This window comes from Zonotrichia leucophrys, chromosome 5 (assembly GCF_028769735.1).
Source record: "Zonotrichia leucophrys gambelii isolate GWCS_2022_RI chromosome 5, RI_Zleu_2.0, whole genome shotgun sequence".
Classification (NCBI taxonomy): domain Eukaryota; kingdom Metazoa; phylum Chordata; class Aves; order Passeriformes; family Passerellidae; genus Zonotrichia; species Zonotrichia leucophrys.
Genome location: NC_088175.1, coordinates 55,094,789 through 55,116,559, shown reverse-complemented (window position 1 = coordinate 55,116,559; position 21,771 = coordinate 55,094,789). Strand labels below are relative to the sequence as shown.

Sequence of the window (21,771 nt, the reverse complement as noted above, 5' to 3'; positions counted from 1 at the left end):
GGTGGTTCTCCCACAAGCCTCAAAGCCCCCTGATCCTCACAACCACAGGTGCCCTCAGCAGCTGTGGGCATCCCCACCCAGTGACAGGAGGCTCTGTGTAGGACACAGAAGGACAGTGCTTTGCTTTTCCACAGCAAACATGCATTTCCATAGTCAGCAGGTCAGGGTCCATGAGAGAAGACAACTTTCACACCAGCCCAGGCCTTTGTGCAACACCCAGAGTGACAGGGGTGCACCAAGGACTAATTTGGCTGATTCCAGAAGGTCACATCCTGCATGGATTTGGACAAGTGCTTATTGGTGATGGGGCTTAATGTGCTGCAACACAAGACAGGCACGTAACAACACATTTTCTGTGCCCGTTCCCCTGGAAAGGCTCCAGACAAAAGCAGCTGCACAAGCAGCTAAGGCAGAGGCCACCAGGAGCTTTCTCCGCCACGATGCTTTCCAGGCCATCCCCTTTACTAGATATGAAAATGCTTCTGGCAAAAATAGGTCTGCTCAGTGGGACATTCCTGACTTACTGACTTACAGTTCATCTCCCATTTGCAGCCCCAGATTTTAGCACATAAATCCACTGACAGCCACCAGATAGAACACTACAGCCCAACGCACCCTGAACCCACTGAATAATCAATTTAAAGTTTGAAACATCATCATGGAAGACACTGGAAAATAAAAATCTATATGCCACTTCAGACAACATTAAAAATGTCACAGGCTGAAGCTTTATTGTTAATAAAAATCAATTCTTCCATCTTCTCCCCCAAGAAAGGGGGAGAGAAGCCTAAGAGTGATTAAACTTGACTACAAAGATTACGTAATCTTGAAAAGGGTTTTTTTCTCTGTTGTACTGTTTTATGAGCTCCTCGTAGAATTAGCAAGGTTAAAAAAAATGTCATTTGACAAAAATAATATTCACTTAGATGTATTTTAATGAGAAATCCTAACTCTCCAAAGGGTTACGTGGACAATTCTTAAGGACACTACAGATAGGTCTAAAAATCTACCTTAAAATACTATTAAGATAATACTTAGCTGGATCTTGCTGAACACGCATTTTTGGAGAGTGAAATACCACTGCTGGGGAAGTTCAGAGGTACCTGGGAACAGCAAGGCTCACACACCCCTAATTGCAACAAAACCTTGTGTCAATGCACGAATTCAATGCCTCACTACGATTCCACTTCTGCTTCAAATCCCTCCAGTATTTTACCCTTTGTACTCCCAGCTGAGCACCTCAGAAATGTGCAGTTTTGTCCTCTCCCAGATCAGTGATTGGCAGAAATGGAGCCACAGCTTTATTTTTTTCCCCTCTAGGACTGCACCATGGATCTGAGGCCACCCAAGCCAGGGTGACTTTGGCCACAGCTCTTTCCCAGCAGCTGCTGCACTCGCAGCTGGACGCAGCACAATCCAGGGATCAGAGGATCTATCTTTACTGCCCTCCTGTTTTATTGAGTCAAAATGCCAGAAGTGAAACATTAGCACATTTATTGCATTCATCTGGCTCATCTTTACCGGGATTTTTTTCTCTTTTTTGGAAGATAAGCTTCTGCACGGAAAAAAGTACGTGCCTTCATTTTTCCTGGATGTATTTGGACACACTTGTCCATCCATCCTCTCTGTCACATGGATATATGTACTAATATTAGACCTGTGTATTAAAAAAAAAGCTTTTTCCATAGTTTGAAATTAAAACAATGGTATGAACGACGTCTGTAACTCATATTCTGCTATTTAATGCCACACATTAAAGAGGGGCAGTGTGCACTCAGGGTGTTAGAAAGTCAAGAGTGCCTTCCATGATGCATCAGAGCTGTCAGGACTTTGGAGCTTTTCTGAAAAACTCAGGTGGCATTTGTTGTATTTAAATCTGGTGACTTGATCTCAGATCTTTTAGAAGAATATGTAAAAATACTTGAAAAAATTGCAACTGACAGTCATAATACAGCAAGTATGCCTGGAAACTTCCCGTTGCCCTGCACCAGTTACAGTTATCCAAAAAACCTAGACATTACTAACAAAAAAATGTTACGCTCATTTCAGTAAACATATCCACTAGAAACCTGGCAAGTGCTTTAATCCAAAAATCTCCTCAAAAAAAGCACAAAATAAGCCCTCCAACATCCTTTGGAATTAAGTGTGTTTGCTGTTCTCTTACCTGCCTTTCATTGTAATCAAAACACAGGGAAGAAAAAAAGAACAAGCCCACACCCAAAATCCAGAAGAGATTGCTTTCTTTTCTTTTTTTGGCCAGCTGCTTAAACAATCAAAACGAAAACAAGATAAACCTTGCAGAAAGAATGTTGCCTGACTATCCCATGGCTGGCAGCATGTAAGTACCTGGCCTGTCACACTGAGATAGTGCTCTGGGGCTACACTAAAAACTTAGCAAATACAAACCCACAAAACAAAGAATTCATCCAGAAACAAAAACTGATGGAGAGAGATGAAGGCAACAAGAGCCTCACCTCTGAGCATAGCAGAGACCAAGCCATGAGTCTGGGGAGCTTTGTGAGCAGTGACAGAGAGAAAATGGTTAATCCCCTCCCTGGTTTGCAGGGGCAGGGGCTGTGCTGGGCAGCCAGCAGAGGAGGAAAGGATTTCTCATGCTCTGTGGCATCTAAAGCATGCAGGCAGGTTGGTCAACAAGCACGGCTTGATTTCAGCAAGAGCTTGGTAACATGCTTTAAAAATACAGCCCTGCTGCTCCAGTCTGGCCCATCCACAGAGAAACCTGGAACTTTTAACCAAACATCACAACAACCTAATGATAAACGAGCTCAGCTTCCACCTGGATATTGGCTTTTTCAACTAAATGGGGCGTTAACTTACTTTGAGGGTATCTCACAGAATATTTTAAAATACATTCTAAAATTCACTTTTCTATTAGGTGAATTGTTAACCAACACCCATTTTAAGAACATGGTTTTTAGAAGCCAGTCCTGAGTACATGAACTCATATAGATATAGACATCAAATCTGAGTCAGAATTCAGATTTTAAAATTTTAATTATTTTTAAAGATCTTAATTTAATCCCATCATTCCTAACTCTCCTAAGCAGAATGACTGTACAGCAGTGTACCTCAGCTATAGATGAGCTCAAAGTGCAATACAGTACCAGAAACCAACAGTTCTGGGCTCTTGGAGTCCTTTTTTTTTTCCAGCTCATCACGCAATCTTCAAAGTCACTGCATTTCTATTGCTGACACTCACAGATATTTAACGAGCAAATCTAAATACAGGTAGGTCCAAAAAGAGTGATAATCTGATGTTTTTTCTAGTTTACCTGGTCACTTGCACAAACCAGTTCACCATAGGTAGACAGTGCCTTTACTTTTGACACTTTTTCTTACAATCTGAGAACACTAGGAATTACTAACCAGCTCTTCCTAGTAAAACAGCATCCAAAAGTGTCAGCAAGCAAGATACAGCTGAATTGTTCAAACAACCAGAATTAAAAATATTTACCTTTAGCACATTTTTAAGAAGGCTTCTGATAGCGGGGAAAGTTAACAGCACTCACAGAACCCACAAACCAAGCTGCTGGCAGCATATCACACAGAGAAAGTTAAATTTCAGTGCTTCTAGCTCTTACTTCCAAAACCTTTTTTGGCTGAAAACAAGGGTAGTACATAATCCTCATTACTAAGCAAAAGAGTCTCAAAAAATAAATATAAAATGGTGAAAAAAATATAAAAAGAAGCATGCTTCAAAAAAAGGGGCAGAGAGCTGGAAACAAACTTTGGCAGCAAACTGCACATCACGAGGCGCAATACTCTCTTCTACACCAACATCCGACACAACAGAAAGGAGATAAACATACAGCAGTGTTTATTTACACGTATTAATGAGTCTGTTTTCACATTCCAGGCTGGGTGAAATGCAGATGGAGGCACCAGCCGTGCTTGTTCTGCCACTATCAGGGCTCTGTCTGGGCTGCCAGGCACTGAACTTCCTAGGCCAGGTGCCTCCAGGCAGGCAGGGCATGCAGAACCATGGCAGCAGCCCCACCAGGAACGGCTTCCTGTCCCATCCCGTTGTTTCCTGCCTTGCTAAAGCACAAGTAAGAGAGAAAGAGAGGAGAAGAAACCTGAGAGAAATGTCTTTGCTTTCCACTGGGTGCTTGCTGATCTGTATAACTTGTCATTACTGCTCTGGGTGTGTAGTCCTTGGCAGGAAGCTCACTGCCATCTCCTGCAATGCCTCCTAATCTGAGTTGCAATTTACCCCGGAGCAGTTGTTTTATCTGAATTGTAAATCCTGCAAGGATGGCAGGCAGGGTGCAGGCAGGACAGGACCAGGAGGAAGGAGCACTTGCTGTTGCACAGGTCCCTTCAGAGCTGCTCTCACAAACCTTTCCAAGGGGCAGGAGGAGGAAGCAGCACAAGGCTAACTCCCAGCACTGCAGAAGCACATGGCTTCTGCTCAGACAGGATCTCAGTCAGATGAACAAATCCAGAAAGTGCTGCAAGACAAGGCAGGCAGTGTCTCTTGGCTGGTTTATCCATTGGAAACAGCGTGCCCTTGGAAAAACAAGAGCTGCTCTTCAGGAGCAGCAAACGTCCAGGGCAAAATGCAAACTTTGAAAAGCTAAATCAGAACTTGATCTACCAGCATCAGCAAGATGACAAGAGGCAGAAGGAGAAATGCCACAGCAGTTCTGTGTGGCTTGGCACTCCAAACAATCCCATGGTGCTCCCCTTGGGCCTTCCCAAGATTAGGTGAAGGTATTGAAGCCTCTTCTGCTGGTCCCGTTCTGCAGAGCCCTGACCATTCCTCCTGCTCTGCACTTGCTCCACTTTACCTGCCAGAACATTCTAGCTGGGGTTTCATCTGCACTAAGGAGGTGGCTGGATGTGTGGGTCCTCAGAAGCATCAGATAATTTTCTACAGCATATTCCCAATTTTCTGAGAGTATTACACTCCTCTAAGGGAAAGTTCATAATCTCCAAGTAGCTTCTAGCAATTTTACCCTGTTGATCCCAGGTTAAGACACAAATATCCCAGAGACCTGAGATGCAAACAGTTTGCAGAAACCTGGTTGCTTGTAGAAACACATTATGTAAGTGCAGACTTGCTAGGGAATGTGGAGATTTCAAGAACCATCTGACAAAAATAACCCCTCTTTAAACAGTGTAGCAGAGAAAATCAAGCAAATTAAACCAAGGACGTTAAAAGGGAATTTCTACTTTTTCTTTTCAACAGATACCAGCTAAACTTCTTTTTTCACCATGAATGCCATCAATATCACGGCTTTTTAGAGAGAAAACACAAACAGAAATTGTCTTGTTTGCTTATGAAAATAATCTTCTACTAAAATATTTTACATTTTCTCTTCTTGTACAGCATCTTAGAACTGTGACATTTTGCATACTATGAAAAGAATATTCAAAGCTATCTGCACTGAGCAGCCTAAGCAGCAGATAATGCAGAATTTTGTTTGTCAGCAGAAAGAGAGCAACCACATCCCCAAACCTGGGTTCACAGGGCAGACATGGGAACCTCAGGAAGGACCTCAGCTGCAGGAGACAGGAAATTGCCTTATTGTCTGAAATCTGGGGTTTAGCAGCCAAGAGTTTAATCACTTCTTGGTAGCAAAAGTTATGTATTTCCTCACTTATCAGTACACAAACATTACCAGAGCTAGGCTGGAAGCGTCGCTAACAACAAACCCCTGATGACCACCTTTGGCACCAACCCCACAACAACCACATGTGTCTCTTGGAAGGCAGGAGAAAGACCTGGCCCAGCAAAGCATGCTGCCCTGGAGCTCCATTTACCCCCCACACCACTCCCTGGTGGATGGACACAGCCCAGGTGCTTCAAAGAACCAAGCCCCAAAGCCCCGCAGAGCCAGGGCCATGGGAACACACCCTGCCGTAACCTTTTGTTTCATTCAGACCTCATTAAGCCACTTGTGGCGACAATAGTGCTGCTTTGTGTGAAAGTAACTGCGTGTCCCTCCCTGTGGGAATCTTCATAAAATATCTAGGAAATCAGGTCAGGGTGGGACAGCTTCCTTCTCTCCATTACTTGCAAAGTCATTAAATGAGGGACAGAGAAACAGCACAGTTCTGTTAAAATACAGATGTAAAGCTACTGTTACCTTCCAAGCCAAAAAACATTTAAATTCCACATGCCTAAAATGTCTTATCTAGCCTGATTGCTCTGCTTTGGCCAGGCTTCACTGCTTTTCATAACTGATAAAGCTGAAAAAACTGTGTTTGTGGAAGTGTCTCCAGGATAATGAAAATAAAGTGATTTCATTACCAAATCACATGCCAAACATTTGCTTTTGCTGATGTAATTTGGCCCAATCTCAGCTTAAAACACATCACAAAGAGTCAAATACTTTGTTTTGCTTTCAAAAAAAATGTCTGTTGTGTGTCCTGTCATCACCCCAGCTTCTCCCTATCCCCTCTCGAAAAATCCTTGGAGAAATGAATGTGAATAGTGTTCAACAACTGTGGTCTCACTGCATGTTCATAGGTGATTTACTGCTTCTCCACTCATCTCAAGCAATCCTCCCCTGCCACTCATCCTCATTAGTCCCATGTTTTCTAGAGCTTTGAAATAGAAGTTGCTTATTAAAATCCCTAAAAATAAATCTACAATCAAAATCTGGTGCAAGGCTTTAGAATCCCTGTCCTAAAAGGAAAAAGCAAGGAAGCACCAATATCAAGATCAACAGCTTGTCTTTCAAGTATAGGAAACACACCCAGGTGCCACTTAAAATGTCAGTAGAATGTGGCCTTCAATATTCCCAAAAACCTCGACAGCTTCTGGATTCTACTATCCAAGCATTATTTGTTTGTTTCTTTAAAGAAAATACACACACACACACATAGCAGCTGAATGCCTCTTTGTAAAAAGCCACAACCTTTCATTCACTCAGCTTCCTAACTTGGCAGTCATCTTCTGGCTGACTAGTTCAAGTTCTGTGGACTTCACAGGAATGCTTTTTTATTAAAATAAGCAAGCCAGCAACACTATCTAATATATCTGCAACAAGTTTGGTGTGTTCATTATAAACCCTGATTATCAGGTTTGGAAATCTCCCTATTCCAAGAATTATTTTGAAGAAAACAGTAAATCTGGCAAAAGGGATGGGTATTTACTCTTTATAAGATGAAAGAGGCTACAATTTTCATTATAATATGGATATTTTTTCCGTTGGAGCATAACTGGCTTTGCCTTCTTTCATCTTACAATTCAATTACTCAATTAAAAACCAAATGTTTGTCTTGAGGGATGCAATCAGTCAGGTCAGTTGAACACTCAAACTCACTGGCTTCTGTACCAGCAGGTACAGCACTGGAGAAACTGAAAATCCCTATTGCCTCTGAAGGATCAACAAATGCCAGCACTTGGGGAGGAAATTTGGCCACTTTACTGCAGGTTCATACACGCTGCATGATTTGCTTAATTAGGAGACAAGTATTTGTTAAGCAGGACAGAGGAAGACGTGTGGAACCCAACCTGCTTGATTTACCATGAGGGGCAAGGAGGCAGAATGGGATGTTTGTAAACAACTGAGGACTGGCAGGAAGGCACTTTGTGCCCAACAAGGCTGCAGAATGGGATGTTTGTAAGCAACTGAGGACTGGCAGGAAGGCACTTTGTGCCCAACAAGAAGCAGAGACCTGGCACCCTGCGCTCATCCTGCCCATCACCCTACGGCTACGGAACAGGGCAGCACCCACACCAGGAGCTCCTTTCCCTTTCTCAGCACCAGCAAAGAAGGTTTGGTAACTCCCAAGTTATTCATTTGGTAGTCTTTAGAAATGGAGACAATGTGAAAAGGAGTGGAAGGGGTTTGCAGATAAAGACCATCCCCCATTTTATTGCTGATAGGTACACCAGTGTGGTTAGAACAGGGTGACGTGGCTCGGGTTCAGTCAGAAAACCTCCAACCCCAGCTGGGACCCAGGGCTCCTCCTCTGCTGACTCACACCCTGGCCCAGCTCCCCTGAAACCACAGGCTCTCTGCACTGCTGTGCTGGATAAAGCACCACCATGGAGCCCTCTCTGCAGCAGGGACACAGATGCCACCGGGTCCTGGTCGGACTGACAGCACATGACAGTACCAAAAAGAGCCACTTCATCCTTATGTAAGTCCTGCCAGAAAACACGGTATCAAAACCCCCCAGTTTCTGGAAGGAAACCTCATCTATTGTAAAACAAGATTTGAAAGGCTGAGTTCAGGAATGAGTAAAAGAGAGGCATCTGAGGACCACGTTGAGTGGTGAACACAGTGGTGCTGAGTTAACCAGCTGGACTCAATCTTAGAGGCCTTTTCCAACCTAAATGATACTATTATAAACTTCAAGACCACTGAATTTGTTTTTTAGGGTTTATATGATTCCATATACACATATACCTACAAATGCACATATGTATGGTTTTAAATGCACAGCTTTCAAAACTTCTTAGCTTAATTTTATTTCCTTGCTTTATGCTAATATTGTTCAGCCTCAAAACAGCAGCTCAGACTGTACAAGTCTCCCGCCCAGGAACTATGCCCAAGGTAGGGTCCAAAATACAGGCAATGCTCAGAAGAACAAAGCTGCACCCAGGCATTTGTCCCTCCTCAACTGGAGCTTTGTCCCAAAACTCAAATACCCAGAGAGAAATGCCAGAGTCTACCAAGGCAGCTGATAATTACACAGTAGCACTTCAAGCATAGTTTTCTTAGTTCTCAAGTGTAAGCATGTATTTTGCAAAAACAGCATGCACCTTTGAAGGGGAAGGCAACACCACATTTGCGTGCTTCAGAGAACTAACACCCCCTTCTCAGAGTGAGCCTGGGATGTTCCCATGTGCAGAAATTTCTGCTCCCCTGAAGCATGGGAGAGCCTGAATTTCGGGTGCACAGCGGGAGCCAGGTGCTACCCCCTGATACATATTCATAACTATCTCAAACATCAGCGGGAGCCTCATTTATGCACATATTCCTGTCATTTACACAAGTAAACTGAAAGTAAATGTAAATTAAGTGCAAGTAATGAATCTGCTCCATACAGAGAGGCAACGTTCTCTTGTCTTAAAAAGGCTAATGAATACACTAACACTAGCTGGATATATTCTTGTTCATTATTGCATGATGTTTTGCATGTTCAAAATTTAGACTGATATTCAAACTGCTAACGTAGGAAACAACATGCATTAAACCTTTAATGTTCTTTGATTGTCCAGCTCCATCCCCCAAAGAAACAAATAATCCCTTCAGAGTCCAGCCATGCACCTCTGCATTAATTACTAGAAGATGAAAACCAGAGAGAAATTTTGTCAGCATTAAAAAATTGTGCTTTTTCTGCACATATTTGCAAAAAACCACAATGTGATATCTACAGTTTTGCCTGGTTAGTACAAACTTTTGTTTCTCTCTAATGCTGGTGAACTAGGCAGGTGCCAGCTCCAGAAACAAATTTTGAACAGGACTCATTCCCATCTTAGAAGTTCAAGATTGAAGGAAGTTTATGTTTTGTGAAGATTTAACACTCACACAGGCAGACTCCTACAGTTTCAGAAACATTTCTGCCCCAGTTCTGTTCATGTCTTTCTTCAGCAGTCTGGCTTTATTTTGGGGCAGGTTGTTTTGCTTATTTTCCTACAAAGACTTCAGGGAAAATAATGCTCCAAATAAAACAACTCTGAAATAGCAGTGGGTTTAAACTTCTTGAAAATTGCTCAACCAGTTTTATTCATCCAGTTTAAAACTGTATCATTGTAGAAACTTTGAAAGCCATATTTGGCAATGTTCTCCAAGAGCACTTAAAACACAGGATTATTGTTATTTAGCTGGAGTGGAACGTTCTGTATGCATAAAACTTGTGCATATTGCAATGAGTAACTCAAGTGTGGCTGAAGAGTTTACAAGCACAAAGTCAACAAGTACAGCATTCAGCTCTTAAATACCATGCAAAAACAAAAAGAAAGAAAAAAACCAAAACCCAGCAGTTTTGGGATGAGGCAGTAGATTTTCATTTTGTTTAAAAAACAAAAAAACCACCCCAAAAAATCCAAAAGCAAACAAAAAACGCAACAAGCCTCCTCTGAGTCATTTAGAACCCAACTGCATCTCCTCTATCTCCTCCAAAGATTGGGAAGATTGCAAAGCCATATCTAAGAACCATGAGCTGCAGGCTCATCTACAGCATTCAAGGCCACAACCTCATTTAAAGCCTTGAAGTCATGTATTTTTTTTTAAGTGATGCCTACTAGCAACCTTGGCTCTGCAACAACAAAAACCCACTTAGCTCATTGCTCAAGTTGTGATGCTGCTTGTTAATCAGGGTTTTTACTTGGGGCAGATGTGCCTCGAGCAGGTGAGCGCTGGGCACGGCTGCCAGCTGCGAGCTCCTGTTCCACCGCTGCAAACAGCACAGAATCAGGCACAAAGCTAAAATCACCAGCTGCACTGCAGGTAAGGGTGCTGTGCGTGCTGCAGCCTGACCTCTCTGCACTGCCTGGGCTGCCAGCATTTCTCAGAACCCTTTATCTGTGAGTGGGGCTGTCAGAGCCCACCATTGCAATGGCTGGGGTGCACACTCCTCTCCCAGCACAGCAGCCTCCCCTCCTGCAGGGCCAGGCACAGAGAGGCTGTGATTCACACCCCAGGAATGTCTGGTAGATATCCCCACTGTGGCTGCTCTCTCCCTGCCAGCAATGTGAAGATTCATGTTTCTCTCGTTAAATCAGCGATGACACGCTGAAGTGCAGGGCTGGGCACGGGCCAGGCTCGTGGTGAACATCTCCAAGTATTTCACGGAATATCTGTACCCACGCTCTTGACATGCAGACATTCTACAGCCATTTGCAAGTTGGTCATCTATGTGCATCATAGAAATGTCCATTAATTTCTGCAAATACTTACACCATGCCACTAAAAATAAATCTTTCATCTCAAGGGGCAGTAATACCATACTTTCAACACTGTGGAAGGTGTTGGTTAGCTTCCTCCTTGGCAACACTGTAAAGCATTACACGGACTATATATTTTATGCACCAACCCATTTCCACAAAATCTTCTCACAAAATAAATATTAATCACTTTGCTTAGGAAGCTTACAGAACAAACCCTTGGCTTTGCAATGTCACCATTTGAGAGAAGACTTAGTTTTTACATTTCACATGGGTCTTAAAACTGCTTTTTTGTGTTGCAAACACTTCCCCCAAACTTACCACCACAGAAATTTGGACCTGGGGCTGTATGTGTATGGTGAGGTACGTGTGGAATATTTCCTAAAATTTGTTAATCATCAGACACTTTCTCACTCCTTCCCTTTCCTGTCTGTTTTCATCACAAAGATGTTCCACGACATACGTTGAAGGACTTTTCCAAAGAACAAAAAGGGAGGAAGGAAGCACAGGTCAAAAAGGGAAATGAAGGGAAAAAGGAGAGGAGAAAACCAGAGCCTGCCAGGAACACAGTCTAAATAGCTGCAATGACACTCCTTTACTATATAAAACTATATTAAGGACCCTTATGACCTTAAAAAACATTAAAAATCATTGAGAGCTTATGAAAAGTAAATAAAATCAGAGGACTCTCTATGTACTGAAGGTAACTTGGTGTTCTTCTCACGCTTTTGAGAAGTTTCAGTCAATGATGCAAACCAGAAGAAAGAGACTTTCAACACCACTTGTCTACTGAGAACTTGAAAGAACACTTCAGTAATAGTTTTAAATAAAAAAAATCCTTCACATTTTGGTGTCTAGTTATACTCCAGTATAACAAAGCCCAAGACAGACTGTAAAACAGGATGCTTTAAGGCTCGCTCTCATGTATTGTGAGTTTCCACCAAACTTTCAGAAAAAAAACACTTTAAAATTTGTCCAAAACAGTCAATAACCAGTTTCAGCATATTAAAGGAAAGGTTACTCAACAGACACACTGTATGTGATGGAAGAAACCTTGCTTCTGCAGAAAAACAAGTTTAAAAATTTCTAAGCTATGAAATCCAAAACTGAATTCTACTTACCTTAGTGTTCATACAAGACTTCCCACGTTTATACTCTTTGTGACTTGCTCTCTTATCAAGCTTGTTCCACAAAGCTTTGGCCTTCCACGTGGTCACTCTCGATTTTAGTTTGGTGTAAAAGTTTCTGTTGTCCAAAGGATCTAAGTCAAGTTGGCGAGTGAGAATATTGAAGGCCTGAATGGTGCCTTTGCATGTTGATGCCTGTACAAAGTTTTCAAATATCTGGCCAGCTTGATTGTATTTTTCATCATCATTTTCCTCCATGTTCTGAGAGCAGAGAATGATTAAGCTGGAGCTCTTGTGCTGGGGTACAGGTGATCAACAATAGCAAGGACTTCCACGCATGTTATTCCTAGAAAAGATAAATGCAGGTCATATTGAAGCAGGTTCTGCGTGGCAAAATTAAATCCACCAACTGCACATAAAACACGAACATAAAACCCCAGCATACAGTGACTAGACTGTTGGGAAGGATCAAAGTTTGACAAGAAAGTCTCACAGATATGTGTGCTTAGCAGAAAGATTTTAAAATGTGGAGTCTGATGAAGGAATAGAAATGGAAGTAAGTTTTAATAAAGAAGAAAAGAACTGCTGAGCCAGTCTTACTGGATAACCAAGGAGGCAAAGGTTGTGTATGTGTGCTACAAACAAACATAACACATTCGTGCTGTCATGACTTATACTCACAAAGACTGTTATAAAAACCCTGCTAACTCAAGCCTTCTGCTACAAGAACCAGCTTCACTGAGAGCTTGAGGATTTCATTTTATTTTTTTCTTCAGTCCTAGATAACTGATATACAAACCCCAGAAGTCCAGATTTTTTCCCCAAGCAGAATTTATGTAAGAGCAAGTGATATTTTGGTCTTAAGAAGTCATGGAAACCTGCAGCCAAAAGTCAACATGGTTTGATGCCTTTTTTTTTTTTTTTGCTGTTTCACAAGTTAGGGCCAAGGGTGCAGCTTACCCAGAGCAATTTAGAGTTGGCACAATCGTTTGCCACAAGCAAATGTACAAAACAGGCTAAGCAGAAACATCATCACAAGTTACACCAGAACAAAAGGAACCAGAAAACAAGCAATCACAGAGAGCCCCCGTTTTCCTAACACTCTTGCCAAAATGAGAAAGGGTTTGGTGCTGTAGCACATAGAAAGGAATTTTATCTCCACATCTCCACATGTTCCATGCTGAAGTTATGTGTTTGGAGTCTTACCTTGTCATGTGCTGATGATATAAAGTAATGATGTTTGTCCTGCTAAGCCCCACTGGCTTTTCCTAGTAACATGATCACTGTCAAACTGTGCCTGATATTCCAGATAAATGCCCTTACATTCTGGAAGAGCAATGCTATTCTAAATTAACACAAGTTTCAAAGAACTAAAATACTTTCATTGCGGCACTCCCTTATCCTTCTTTAACCTTGTTCTTCATCTCTAATGGGGAGCATTTTAGAGTCAGCCAAGGTCCACAGAAAGTATCCAAGTGGCTTTCACATTTTCCAAGAATATTGTTACAGGTTATGTATAAACTTGTCCTCAGAAGAAGGTTTACCTGGACTCAAGTTCAGAAATGTAAGTCATGTATTCTTTTTCTTGCTATTAAAGAATTATCTGCCAGTCCAAGAAACCAAAAACTAAATCAATGCTTGCCTAACTTCCCACATAATTAGTTATTTTACTTGGAACGTCATCTGTTGGCTGATAGTTTCAGAATAAATTGTTAGAAAGGCCTTTGAAGTCATGCTTCTCAGTCTAACACTGTTCACAAACTACTCATTCTCTGCTTGCATTTCCTCCAAAGAAGAAAAAAGAAAACATAACCAGTGTATTTAAGTAAAGAAGAGCCCCACCATGTCTGTCTTACCATCTTCTAATACAGAAAAATATTATGCAACTTATTAAAGAGATCCCACAGGGAGATATAAGGAAGCATTTGGAATACTCACATTCCCTGTCTGTGCTCAAAATAAATAACCTTTGTATGCACATCATCAGTCTGTTGTGGGTTTGTGGGTAAAATGAATTGGCAATGTTGAGAGTTGCACATTTTCTAAGACCAAATGTCATGATTAAATGTTTGGTGCTAAGAACAAATCAGGAAATTTTTGTTTTCCCCTCTGAATACTTCATTTATAGTACGTTTCATGCCCTCTTCTACAGAGCTTTGTGAGGTAAAAACACAAACGTTTTACATGCCCCACCTTTCAGAAGATCTAATTTTTCAAGCAGCTGAGTACCATGAACTCCCATTGCCTCAGAAGGAGCCCAGGACACGGAGCACTTTCCCAGGTTGGAGCCCTGGATGATGAATGAGCAATGCCAGCAGGAGGGAGCCTGCCTTTGCCAGCCCCGGGCAGGTGTGAGGGAGGCCCGGCATTCCCCTCACCCTGCTGCCCTTGGGAATGCAGAGCACACAAAGGGTTTAGGTTGGTCCAAAAAGGACCAACAGATCCAAAAGTTCCACAGGAAAGGCAAGGAACAACCATGAAACACAGCACAAGGTGCTACCATGAGGCTTGAACAGCTTGGTGCGCATGCACCTCACGATTTGAGGCCCACTAAAAAAAAAAAAAAAATACTTAAAATCAAGGCTGAACACTTACTTTACCCAACATTTACACTTGCCTGAGATATTTCACGAACAGAGAAGTATTCATTTTCCTTTTCTCTCAAAATAATGCCGAGTGGCTTCTCAGGGAGCGGGGCAGTGTCAGCGACACATCCCGCTGAGGGCACGTTGCTGAGGGCGGGAGCGGCAGCCACACACGCTCTCCCCTTCTGTGGCTTTCACATTCTCTGAAAAACCCCCTCACCCAGGATTTTCTCCTGGGAAGCTGAGAAGCCTCAGAGAAAAAGGACAACAATTTTTATCTCATTTGCTTCTCCTGTGTTTTGCTCACATGTGGAATGTGTTTGGAGATTGTTTCATTGGATTCTGCTGTGAGTTGTTTTGGCTCTTTGGCCAATCAGGGCCAGGCTGTGTCGGGACTCTGGAAAGAGTCACAAGTTTTCATTACTATCTTTTTAGCCTTCTGTAAGTATTCTTTCTGTATTCTTTAGTATAGTTAAGTATAATATTTTTTAATATAATATAGTATCCTAAAATAATAAATTAGCATTCTGAGAATATGGAGTCAGATTCATCATTACTTCCTGCCACAGGGCACCCTGCAAATACAGTACTCTGCCACCAGAAACTCAAGTTCTGCTCCTGCTTCCTCTGCACTGCTTTATTAGCTCACCCCAAGACACTTGCATTCATAAAACACAAATATCTTTGAAAGGTAACTCTTGGCATAACTGGTAAGCATGTGTGATCACCAGCTCTTAACTCAGTGCCTTTTCCAGCTCCCAGGGACTGGAGTTTATGGCCTCAGCTGCTGCCGTCCAGCAGAGAAGTGGGGGAAGAGCAGAGCTAAGAGAGAAGAGCAGTATCTGAACCAAGCAAAGAAGAACAGCAAGCATGAGGCAGTGCTGGTAACAGCAGGGACAAGGCAGGACCCACTGCAGACAGAGGGAAGGGACAAAAACATTTTTAGCATGGAGTGGAAGTAGGTGCTGTACACACACAGCCCAGGCCTAGCCTTCCTCTGCCTTTCCACTGGGGAGCACAGGCAGGACTATTTCCAGCCACAAAACCTCCCTTCTCCAACATCACTGGGACTACTTTTTCTGGGCACAAAATCTTCTCGACAGGAACTTCCAACACACTCCCCTCTTGCCCATACTGACAAACTGAGGAGTGGCACTGGCATCTCAGTAGACATTTGCTCACTAGTGAAGCATTTCCCCTTGCTGTGTCAGAGGTCACATTCTCCAAAAAGGTAACATTTTGTGGTCAAAAAAGCAGGATGAGACAGGAGACTCTGGTTATGAGGTTTCTGGATTGCTGGAAACACCACTTAATTTCTCCTTTTTTTTTTTGGCAGGAACACTGTGTTGACAGATGACAGAGCTGAAGATGGTGCTCTAAGTATATGCAGCTGATGGAAAATTATGCATTTCTTTCTGAGGAGTCACTGATATTTCACTGCAGTACTGCAAATAACTCACTAGAAGCAATGTAATAAGGATAAGGAGTTCACCAGGGTCATTCTTGCCTATAATTATAAGTTTCCTGTTCTGTAACTGTCTCAAAGACTTAAGAGGCAATGCATTAACTGCTTACCTGTAGCAGAAAAATTAACAGTGTTTGGCAAAGCACTTGAGTTCTTAGAGTATTGTAATTTATCCTTTTACTTCCTTCATCATATAGATCATTCTCTAGGGATGGAATATAGAGCCAAAAATCTCATCAAGGTGAGTATTGATGCTGAAACTGCAAACCATGCTTTTTAAAGTGACTTTTAAACTTCCTCTAGTAGCACAATCCAAAAATAAAATGCATTTTATTTTAAACTTGATTGAAGTGGTGCAGAGCCCAATAAAAATTTGGGTTAGTGAAAGGAAAAGAATGAGAGAGCAGGAAACAGGCTGCACAAACAGTTCTTTCAAGTCAGAACTGAAGCATCTGTGGGTTAGACACAAGAATTGCCATTTTAGGTCCCCTGCATGATGTATTAAGCACACACAAGAACTTGGCCTTGCACACAGCTTCCCATGGCATTGCAGGAGTCTCTGGAGGACACAAAGTACACTGGGAAGAAGAAGGGCTCCATTTCCATGGCTCCTCCACTGTCAGAAGTTATCCCTGGCTCCTTTCTGCCTCCAGCCAGGGCCAACAGGAATGTCAGATAAGGAAAGCTGAGAAGTGCTGCTCATGCCTGGTGGCTGCCCAGGAAGAAAGTGAAGATCTTGTTACAACCAAAAGGAAAGCAGTGCAAAAGAGGCAGAGAGAAAGCAGAAGTTAAAGCAATGGCACGCGCACAGATGTATCCATAGGAAAACTAATGGCTCCAGTCTTGGCTGATATTTCCTGTCAGCAAAACAAGCTCTGCTACTGCAGACAGTCTTGAGAATACTGAAAAAAGCAGCTCCACTGTCAGGGCAATTCCACTAAGTGTCTCTAGTCAGATGGATGTATGGAGCTGGCTCGCATCTGCACATGGAGTCTCTCAGCAGCAGCTGAGCAAGCAGTAAAGCTGACATATATGAGTCATTATAGGAAAATAACATAACTTTTTGACAGCAGCACCATACAAATTGCTTGTCAGCAAGGTCTCGAGGTACTACCAACAAAAATTAAACCCCTCTTTTGGCTTATGTGTCCCACTGGAATGAGAACAACCCTAATTTAATTCAAAATTGAAGCACTTAAGTTCCTCCTCAGTCCCTTAATGCGCTGCTTCTAATACTTGAGAACATGTTCCTTGGGGAGATCAGAAAAGGATTCAATTCCCAGCACTCAATATCACTAATCCTGATTCCACTTTCAATACAACCCTAATTCTGCCATCTTCACCAAGAATAAATTCTTTTCTTGAGACTCCAGTTTGGCACACAGGATACAGTACATGTACTGTTGGCTTAAGGTTAGAAACAACAACAGAAACAAAAGACTGCAGCAATCACAGCAGTCATCTACTCCAGCCCTTCCTCATCATCAGTTTAAAGCAGAATATTTCTGCTGCCTCTTTCCCTGACTGAACTAAGAGATCAACACCATCATAAAATGTGAAGTTTACAAGTGAAACTGGCTGTGTTACAAAACTTTCTGAGTCTTTCAGTTTAGTTTCTATTGTGATGCACTTTGTTGTTGTAGAGACCATTTTAAATGTAAACATTTCTGTCTGAAGGAAACACAGCTTTTTGGTCGTTTGGTTTCTTTGCGTGCTGTCCTAAAAATGACATAAAACGAAAAAAGAATTCGATGTAATTCTGGTAACAAGTGAAGCTCTCATTTGCTTTGCTTATAAAACTAGTTAAAAGCATGTTGGCCTGAAATACTAGTTTTGTGCTGGCCACAAACAGACAACCCACCCCTTAAGATGCACAGTCCTACCACAAACATCAGTGAAGGGAAGCTGCCTCTGAACAAAGCCTCACAAACCGTCTCTCTAAACAGCCAGATTACTCTTCTGTATTTTTATAAAAAAGCCAACTTCCACGGAACCCCTGCAAAATAACTTTTTTGAGCCAAGTCTGGAATTCCAAACAGCTCCTGCTGAGACACTGTGTGCCTGTGAACTTACAAGGTTACCATGCACGCTATCAGCTTGTTTTGCAGTGGTTATATGAGACATTTCAAACACAGCCTTCCAGCAAGTGCTGCTGTGCCCGTTTAACCTGCTGCAGCTGCAGCACCCACGATAAAATACAGCTGGAAACGTGCACCAAGCACTAAGGCTTGGCACTGGGTGTTTTAGATTCGTTCACAGGAAGCATAAAATAAAATGACCTATCTGCAGGGTTTTATCTGCCACAACACAGACTGAGTCACATTCCACACATTTTAAAGCTGGAAGCTTTAAAAAAAAAAATCGGGTTTGTTTCTTGATGTTACCAATCTGAGCTTTGCTGTGGGACTGCACTAAGGACAAATAAAGTGAGCTCAGCAGCCTGCATGTGTCCCCGCTCATGGAAACACACGGTGCTGGCAGGGGTGAAGAGTAGGAGGCTGTCCCAGGGCCACATGTGCACCCCAGGGATGGGGGCTCAGACCTCTGCTGGGCCCAAGGACACAGCACTTGCCAGCTTTCAGATAAACCCCACACAGAACTGGCAGCCACAGGGCTCACACTGTTCTGCTGCCTGCACAAGGAGTCCTGTCCTGTAAACATCACTAAAACCCTCAGATACTCATTTTGCAAAGCAAAGGCACAGATTTTTCAAATGAACGACAATACATAATTTTGTATTGTGTATATATTCAAACTACTCATCTACTTATCAGTAACAGCATAATTTCTGAAGAATGAATTCTAAAATAAAGAAATTTTCTTTTTATTTTTTATTTTAAAGCAATGTTGTTGTAGCTACACCAGTGGAAATTATAACTCTAAACCTTCAAGTCCAATGGTTTTAAGGAGAAATGTCTCTAGCTCAATTCTTATTCTGTGCAGGTTACAGTAAGTACTTTAAAATTATTTTTTACAGGCCTGCTAAAAGCTCTGCTGCAAAGTCCCAAGTTTCCATACAGTCTACATCTTCAAAGGTAACTGTAGATGATTCTACCACAGTCATTTGGGGTTAATGCTATGCATAAACAAGATATTAAAACCTGACTCTTGTTTAGACTGGTTATGAGGAAGAACATTTTTCAGCTCTGTTGTAGTAGATGAGAAACACAATATAAACAACAGTAGAAAGTTTATGCTGATGTTTTCCTAGGTTAGGATCACAAGAACAAAGAAAGACAGTATACCAGAAGGGTAACAGCAGCCTACCTCTTAAGAAAAAGAAAGCATACTCTTAAGAAAAAGCACCTGTTATTTAAGCTAGAAAGATGTTTTAGATGTAGTCTCAGTGAAAACAATTTAAGCTCTTTGAAACTCCTGCCTTTCTTTTTCTACAGTGACACTTATAATTTCAAGCTCACAAGCTAGTACAGCATAGATAGTAATCACAGAATAGGCAGTGCTGGCTGTCCTTTGATCAGCACAAGATTTTCCACTTTCAATAGTATGTTTGGAACACTGAGCCAGACTAACTTGGAGAGCAAGTAATATCCTATTTTCCATTCCCAAAATCACAGCAGCAGGGAGATGGCAGGGCCAGACACACTGAGCAGGGATAGATGACACAAGAGGATGATGGAGAGGGAACTCTGGCACCACTCCTGCCCAGCTGCCAGTGGGAACTTCAACATCCCACTTCTCTCACAGCCCGGTGTCCTGCTCTCTGTTCCTCACCCTCAGATCACAGGCAAAACTTTGATGGCACAACTGTGACCATGAGGAAGACAAATAAAAGCATATCCTGTAGCTGACAGAGCCCTGTCAGCAGAATCCCTGCTATATATAAAGTTATACCAACAAAACTGAGCCACATTCAGCAGCAGTTCCTCTACTACAGCATTCCCTTTATGCACAGGGACATAATTACGGAGGTAAACACACCATAAAAGAAAACAAACACATGAAGCAGTAAAAAGCAGACTCTCTTAGTCAGCAATCACAGAAATGATGCTGCTTTATGGCACTTGGAGAACAGAATAATGCCGAAGGATGGGGCAGCAAGACAGGCTGACAGAGCAAGGTGACAGTGCCAGAGGCCAGGAGAAGCCACCTCATTGCTGGGGGACCCAGCAGGGAGCAAGGGACCAAGAGTGCCACCAGCCTGGAATCCTTGATGCCCACACACAGCCCATCTGTCCCCTCACTGATCTCCCCCAACCCAGAACGCAAAACAGAGCAGCAATGCAGCTTCTCTGAGAGCTGCCCAAAAATATCAGCTGGAGACACCAGAAAGTGCCCTCAGAGAACGCTGGATGCCAAAGCAAGGCTGTCTTTTGTTTCTCCTCAGGATTTCTGTGAAAAAGGAAATTAATATTTGTCCAGGGTTTTTTGAAGCAAAAACATGAAATTATGGCTCTGCTGAAGCAAACACTCCAGGTTATGTCTTGGGGGAGAAAAAGAACAGCATCAGCATTAGTTTTCATAGATTTGTGCCAAAAGCTCTCAGGAGTGTATTTCAGATCATCTTTCCAAGCATGGCTGTGTAGATCTCAGCTCTCCAGTATGTGTCCCTCTGGTTCCTGGGGCTGTGGCAATTACCCAAGAGGAATAAACAGCTGGCACTGGGACTGCAAGACCCTGAGGGCTCCAGGCCACAGTAATTCATTTGGCAGGGCTGCCCTCATCTGTAGACATCAGACTTCCAGATCAGTAGCACGGATTAACCCATTGAAAACACAGACGGGATTGCTTTGCCAATGATCAAAGAAATGAAAAATTCTGAGCAGTATTTCATATGCATACACACACATTTTTAGGAATCAACACATTCCATTTTCAATTACTGCAATTTTATCTTTTTTCAACACAAGGTATCACACAGTTCTTGCTGTGTTTTACTGGGGCATTAATGTCATCAGTCACACCAAAATCCATGGAAACCACAAAGTTAAAGAAGCAAAGATGCCCCAAACCAGTTTTGAGTTGTAAATGAGGTTCCTTGGGTGTAGCAATGCCAGTTCCAAAAAACAAACACCAAAAACCAGCCATTGAATGGCACTGAAGAACTGAGAAGCTGCATCCAGACAAGTCAGCCAGAGGGTGATGGGAAAACAGAAGATTAGGTTAAACACAAAACTCTGCTCCAAGGAGTATTTACATAAAAAGACAAAAACAGAAAGCAAGCTACTGTGTTAGTTTTGTATCTGTTCTATGTTTTTTGTCCTTGTAAACTGGACCCAGAGTTACCAGAAGAGATTGGAAAAGACATAGTTTCTGAAAGTAGAAACAGTATTTTTGGAAGAAAATGTGCAGGACAATTTCTACCCTCCCTCTGCCCAGACTTCCCAAAAAATGAAGAACAACAAAGTATAAAAAAAACCCAAATGAAGATGCCAAGAGAGTTACAAAAACATAATCCATTTCTGCTGTAGAAAAATCCTCCTGGTCAAGCTACGGAATATGTCTTGAAATGTTAGTTTTGGGACATCCACCAGAAAAAGAAAACAAAAAGAGACCCATGGGAGTAATATGCTAGGAAGTAGCTCCATCAAGAAATTTAAAAAATAACAACTCTGAGGGCAGAACATCATTAACCAGCAACAGGAGGGATGGCAAATGCATCACTGTTTTTACAAGGCAAGCTGAGATACAGTCCTGATTACGTTATGATTCATCTTCTCCAGCACAGCAAAGTTTACTGGAAACTGTGAAATACCAAAAAAAAAA

At 42.2% G+C, this 21,771-nt stretch overlaps 1 protein-coding gene across 8 annotated transcripts in view; it reads right to left on the bottom strand.

Moving 5' to 3' along the window:
• MICAL2 (microtubule associated monooxygenase, calponin and LIM domain containing 2) overlaps positions 1-21,771 on the bottom strand; it is a 219,064-nt gene that overhangs the window by 79,364 nt on the left and 117,929 nt on the right. For all 8 annotated transcript variants that reach the window (XM_064715723.1, XM_064715715.1, XM_064715721.1 and 5 more), the window contains one exon: positions 11,992-12,343. In XM_064715723.1, coding sequence (XP_064571793.1) covers positions 11,992-12,255 — 264 coding nt within the window. In that variant the 5' untranslated portion in view covers positions 12,256-12,343. The remainder of the gene's footprint in view (positions 1-11,991; positions 12,344-21,771) is intronic.